Source organism: Halyomorpha halys, unplaced genomic scaffold (genome assembly GCF_000696795.3).
Source record: "Halyomorpha halys isolate HHAL.00 unplaced genomic scaffold, Hhal_1.1 Scaffold202.1, whole genome shotgun sequence".
Taxonomy (NCBI): Eukaryota; Metazoa; Arthropoda; class Insecta; order Hemiptera; family Pentatomidae; genus Halyomorpha; species Halyomorpha halys.
Window position 1 is genome coordinate 442,474 of NW_027116652.1, and position 6,683 is coordinate 449,156.

The 6,683-nt window shown below is 33.0% G+C and overlaps 1 protein-coding gene across 1 annotated transcript in view; it reads right to left on the reverse strand.

Annotated features, from left to right (window-relative positions):
* LOC106679427 (clotting factor G beta subunit) overlaps positions 1–6,683 on the reverse strand; it is a 30,669-nt gene that overhangs the window by 7,191 nt on the left and 16,795 nt on the right. The window contains exon 5 of the mRNA XM_067053386.1: positions 367–526. Coding sequence (XP_066909487.1) covers positions 367–526 — 160 coding nt within the window. The remainder of the gene's footprint in view (positions 1–366; positions 527–6,683) is intronic.

Sequence of the window (6,683 nt, forward strand, 5' to 3'; positions counted from 1 at the left end):
ACTAGGAATAAGTATGCTATAAGTATTTAGCGACCCAACGCAGTGGACAGCACAACCTCTGAATGAAGTATTGCACTTTCCATTTACAAACCTTTCCTGAGATATGTAAAAACTAATTGCCCGATTATTTTTAAGGTAAAACCGTCTTGGCCAACCTTCGATATGCATCTAATCGGTAATTAAAATTACTGACCAACAAAAGACTCAAATAAGTAAATCACTCCTGATTAGAATCAGGCTCAGCTATATCTCTACGCAAAGAACGAAACTCAAGCTAGTTAAGCTAGAAATTAAAAGGAGTTTATCAAAGTAAGTAATTAATCATCATTAACATTTTATAGAGAAGTAAATAAAACCTGTACTCACTCTTGATGTGCGATGTTATCCAAGGCATATAATAAGAGACGTCGCTTTCCACAGTTGAAAGGTCTGGATTGCATTCCTTACCGCCGTATGAAATCACACCGGCCAGAACGTACCTGAATATCTCAGGATCAAGGTAGAAGACAGGACTACCTGAGTCCCCCTGCAATGGAAGGATATGATATCAGGAATAGCTAAGGTGGTGAAGAAACAAAAATACATGAGGCTATACTTCAAATTACTAAATAATAATGATTCTTAATTGACGAAAAAAATGTTGTTAAAACGTGCTGTAGATTGACAAACAGTTAAGGAAAAGAAGAAAACGGAGAGAAATGAAGAATACATATGAATAAGACATGAGTTAATTCCATTTATATAAAATGGCAAAACCATCACCTTATTTATGCTGCATTTATCACTCATAGGTCATTTATGGTTAGGTATAAATACACAATTTAGAAATATGAAGAAGATGGTGGGGGGGAGGGTGGTCAAAAAGAAACAAAAAATAGTATTCAACTATATTTTCTTTTACTTTTGCACATTTTAGAGCTTCATCAGAGCTGTCGTGTTTAAAGACAGGTGTAAGAATCAGGGTGCCTCCAATTTGCTAGCCTGGTCCAGCCTCCTGTTTCTTAACTTATGAAATACACAATTTTTTTTTTTATTTATTTAATGTAATTTACAACTGTGCAAAATAATACAATAGGTAAATATGTTGTATGTTTCATATACACTTGAAAATCTTGGGAAGGAACCACCCATTGGTGGTACTTCTAACATTAATTTAAATTAGAAGGTCCCGTGGCCATTTTCTTTTCAGACGCCTCGGAGGATTATCAGGGACTGTTAAGGATGAAAGATTAAGAATTAATGGGTTAGGATGGTTAAGGAGTTTGGAATGAAAAGACGCTAATCTGTTTTGGGTCAAATCTGCATGAGTTTATTTGTAATGTAATAAGGAGCATCAAGGACTTTACGTAGGATTTTTGGATTGTAACGATTGGATGCGGGAAGAATTTGATGGTTTGGTGGAGCCCCAGAGCTCAATTCCATATGTCCAAATTGGTCTGATTATCGTAGTGTATACTTATTTTTTGTAGTGAATGGGAAGTTTAGAGCGTTTGCCAGGTAAGTGTTGTAGCAATCGGAATCTACGAGCAGTTTCTTGTCGTTTCAGTCTTGTGTGAGGATTCCAAGTAAGTCTCTTGTCAAGATGGAGTCCTAAGTATCGAATCTGTTCAACAGGCGTTAGTGGAGTATTAAATACACAATTTAAAGATTATGTTTACCATTATTAGTGGTACTGATTTTGATGTTGATTTTACTCTTAGTGGTACTATTTTGATGGTGATTTTACTCTTAGTGGTACTATTTTGATGGTGATTTTACTCTTAGTGGTACTATTTTGAAGGTGATTTTACTCTTAGTGGTACTATTTTGATGGTGATCTTACTGTCAGTGCTGCTGATTTTGATAGTGATTTTACTGTTAGTGGTACTGATTTTGATGGTGATTTTACTGTTATGGTAATGATTTTTACATTAGATGAGGTGGTTTACTGGCTTAAAAATTGTAATTTTCTTTTTTTATGTATCTTCACAATATTTTGTTCTTAACATTCATTTCTTTTTAACACTTCTATTGCTACTTTCGAAATAAATAACTTGACAATGACAATGAAATGAAAATTAAATTAACTTTTGAAAACTAAATTATGGACTGCAGAACAATACTTGTAGCCGAAAGTCAACCTGGACCAGCTCCAAAAAGTACAAGAGCCGGAAAGAAAAAAAGGCGGGTGAAATAACTGCCTTTTTTTCTTTCCGGCTCTTATTACTTCAAGCTTTTATTACTTTAATGGAATCTATTATTACTAGTCAAAATTGATGAGTCTGTCAAGTATAGGTTAGGAGAACACAAATTGCAACTGTTTCAAAACGTTTAAAAACATTCATTTTTATTTTGGAGCTCTATGTCTTTAAAATTATCAAAAAAACTAGAGAACGTAATAGAACATTAGTTATAGAAGAGTAAATTTGGTGAAATATGAGCCCTAACAAAGCTTTTTACGTTCAATGGTCCCCAGGATAATACTTTTTAAATGTGGCTTCCGTTAGATGGTTGTCCTTCACATTACGGAAGAGGTCCACTACAACGGCTAAATGTTAATTATCGCAGTCAATGGATTGGCCCTGCAGGTCCGGCGCAGATGGCAGCTGACAGAATGAAAACTTTCCCTGATAACAATAAGGCCTTTAAACACTTTCTATTTGTTCGGAAACTTTCTGCTTTACACAGACCTAAGTAGTAAGATTACAAGATATCTATCTTGACTGCAATTTTGAGTTGGTTACTTGGAAATTATTTTATGAGAACAACAACGCCGCTTTACAGGAACTACTACTGAAAGAAACGAGAAAAGTATAAATAAATCTTGTGAAGGTATTTATCTAAGAATTAAATATTACAAAAAAGAAAAAAAAAGACTACAATTAAAGAAATATATCAATTATAAAAGTAAATAAAGTTTCAACATGATTATACATACTCTAATAACTCCAAACTTTCGTCCATATCTTATTTATATTATAAGCTATAACAAAGTTATTAAAAGATTGTAGACTATTCTGCCTGTTTCAAAATTGTACCTAAGTAAATTAACCTATATTTATCCACTATTTCACTAATTAAAATTTTATTCAATGTACAATAACTATTACAATGGTAAGTCAGTATTTATCCGCAATTTAGTTATATTTTTGTTCATGTTAGTAGCATTGTCGCTATGCGCTGTTTACGCATGCTTTGTTTATTTGTTGTTATGTCTATGCAAGTTCCAAGCTGCTAGGTGAGTTTCGTTATCGCTGTCGTGCTGTTAATTATATTTGCTCCGCTTTCTATTTACACCAAAGAAGAGTAACGTTCAGTGATCCGTTTTTGTGTTCTAAAGGGGTATCAGGAGCCGAAATCCATCTTGACTTTCGGTACAGTATTGGAACAGCGTTATGCCACAACGGAGGTTCTACGAATGGAATGAAAAGTTCAAATATTACCAAAAATGGTCGCACAAGTATTACGCCCGGTGAACGAGTAGGACGAACGTTCGCCGCCAAAAATGAATAATTGATTTATCCTCTACATAGTCCTGATCTTATCCGATCTGATTATCACTGGTTCGGTCCACTAAGAGGCATTAAGGGGCCGTTGGTTTACCTCGGACGAAGCAATGAAAGAAGGGGTGCATTCCTGGCTCGGATTGGAGAAGATGGTCGGGGTGCGGTCAGCAAAAAAAAATAAAGAAAAAATTATTTATTTATGCCAACGTTTCGACCTGAGTTTAAGGTCTTCATCAGGGCTATAGAACAAAAGAGATAACAACCATCATTTAGAGAAACATAAAACTGAAAAAAATAGTATATAAAGAAATTTGAAATTACACAAAATATAGATTTGAATAATTCAAAATGATTAATTGATAGCTATGGAATTAGACTGCAGCAGATTGAATAATATGAAATATAATATTATGTAGGTAAGAAGATATGTATAATATAAGATAAGTAAGTGATGTTAAAATATTGAAAAACAAATTTCAATCTACAAATTGAACAATATGACGGAAAATGAAATATATGATACAATGAGTGAGTGACTTATATATAACAATAATATGTGAATATGAATGTGAGATGAAGAATAACAGTGTGAACAAACAAGAATAACAGTGTGAGTATGAACTTATTTTTTTTTAAATTTTGTTAGATAAACATTAAAGCGTACGTAATAACAATATTTTTAAAATAGAAATAAGGTAGATGAAGAAATATAGAGAATGGCAAATAAATAATGTAAGAAATATGACAACGAGAGAATAAACTTACATTCTAGAGGGGAATCTTGGCTAAAACTGATTGATTTGTAGAAAGCCTCGCTAGAGTGAGCGACGGAAGGATAAAGGATTCACCAGAAACGTAACTGTCAAGAAAGACTGTTGTGAAAAAACAGTTGATACGAAATGAAAATGAAAAAATAGAAGTAAAGTTAGGGAATGTAAAAATTATGCGAGCCCAAACGTCAGAGAATTGTAATTAAGTATCATTAAATAATTGTAGTGAAGACTTGAAGGCCCTATTTTTTTAAAAAAACATAATGGTAGTACTAGGCCATATGAATGTAGAAAACGGGGAACAATGTAATAAGAATAAGAAGTAAAATAAGAAATTTACGGTAAGCAAGGAGTTATTTAGAAAAAAAGAAAATATAAATAAAATAATAATTATAAATTTTTTTCGTACCCCCCTCCCCTGACGAATATAATAAAAAATAAAATAAAATAAATTATGAATACTTTAATAAATTAACTATTTGGGAATAAGCTAGGTATAGGTTTTGTTTGTCCGTTTTGTGCTTGACTGGGGAAACCTCTAATTGTACACAAATGCTTTCAGGTAATAGTCGTTTGTCGTGGTTAGGGGCAAAGGGTAGTATGGAGGTATTATCAAAATCAAAAGAGTGATTGAACGGGAGGAGACGGAATATTTGTGCTGGGTTATGCGATCTTTAAGTAAACTTTTGTTTCACCAACGTAAGATGCGTTACGATTAGAAGTGGAACAGGGAATACGGTACACAACATGAGAACGGTATTGAGGAAGATAGGATCTTCAAGATGGGTGTAGTGATAAAAGATAGTTTGTTACGTGTTTTGAATGCTAGGTAGAGATTGCGAATGGAGGAACGTAATTGTTTATGAATGTTATCTGAAAGAAAAGGGATACAAGGTAATGATCTATATAAGGGGATGGAAAGAGATTGTATAGAGTTTTGTGTAGAAGGGGTACGGTTTTTATAATTTTAAATGAGTTTGTCGATGATTTTAGGAGGGAAGTTGTTGTTTAAGAGAATTTGTTTAATAAGGAGCAACTAAATTATATAAGATGAGATTCCTATATGCAGGATAATTAATTAATTTAGAATTTAAGATATCTATCATGCGGTTCATAATGACAGTCTTGTTCCTTTTGTCAGCTTTGGTGATAATAATGGCATCATGAGATCTAAAGAGGGATCGGGTGAAAGAAAAATCTTTAAAAGAAAGGGGAAAAAATTTGGAAGAAAAGGATGGAGGTAATTAGAGACAGTATTCCAAATGGTAATGAGTGATAATTCCTTACTCTCATTAGAATGATGAAACAGGGGTCGTTGTTAATCTATTCCAAGTCTGTAAGCAGTTCTGGAATAATTTTTAGTGAAGATTTGGGTATGGAGAAGTTAGGGCCTAGGCTAAGAATGTTGAGTACATTAGATGGGATATCAGTTGATGAGATATTAAGGCCCCAATTTCCTTGACCTTTGGGATAAATTTAGCTAGTTAGTGATTCTTGGCACAGATTATTGAATTTATTAATGAGTTCTTATTTTTTGTGTACACGGGTTGAGTTGAAAATTGGAGTAATTAATGAGGAAAGACCTCCAAAATGGTTCTCACCTATATTGGTTATTAGAATGTATAAATGCATGACGCTAGTACAACGATGGAACAAGTGCGTTGATAAGCAAGGGGACTATGTCAAAGAATGATGTACTTGTAAGTTTCCTATTTGGTTACAATAAAACTATATAGCTGATAATAATTGACTTATCCTCGTACAATCATAGCAATCACTTTATCAACAATACATTGTTTAACTTCCTGTACTGTTGATATTATAAATATGATATCCTTAAGAACGGCAAGACTGGACGAAACGTAGGAGTTATAGGAGGATAAACATGTTGAGACTATATCGATATTATTTATTATGATTGCTAAAAAATCAGTCTCGAACAAGAAATATAATAATACATATATTTTTTGTAACGGATCGAAATTAAGAACACAAAAACTATATCGATTAAAAGGAATATAATATTGTCGTTGTGATTGCAAATTAGCTTGGTTAAAGACCAGGAAAACGTAATGAAAGTGAATAGTTCTGTTTACCAATTTATTGATAAAAGAACGATCCTAGCCAAGGCAACAGTCATTAATTCTTTGCCTTTTTTTTGTCATAGCTTGAGGGAAAATACTGTTTTTAATTTTTTTTTTTTTTAGCCCTATCACCTACCACTTCTATGCTAAGATCATCCAAGGCACTGGAAAGAAGCCCACACCATAATAATCTCTACATAAATTAATTAAATACTATTATAAATTACATAAAGTAAAATATTTTTGTATACAATCTTTTCAAATAGAATAATAAATTATTACCAAGCAGGCTCCTTTGCCCTTGGCTCCAGTGCAAATCTGATTGAATATTCCGGGACGGGGAT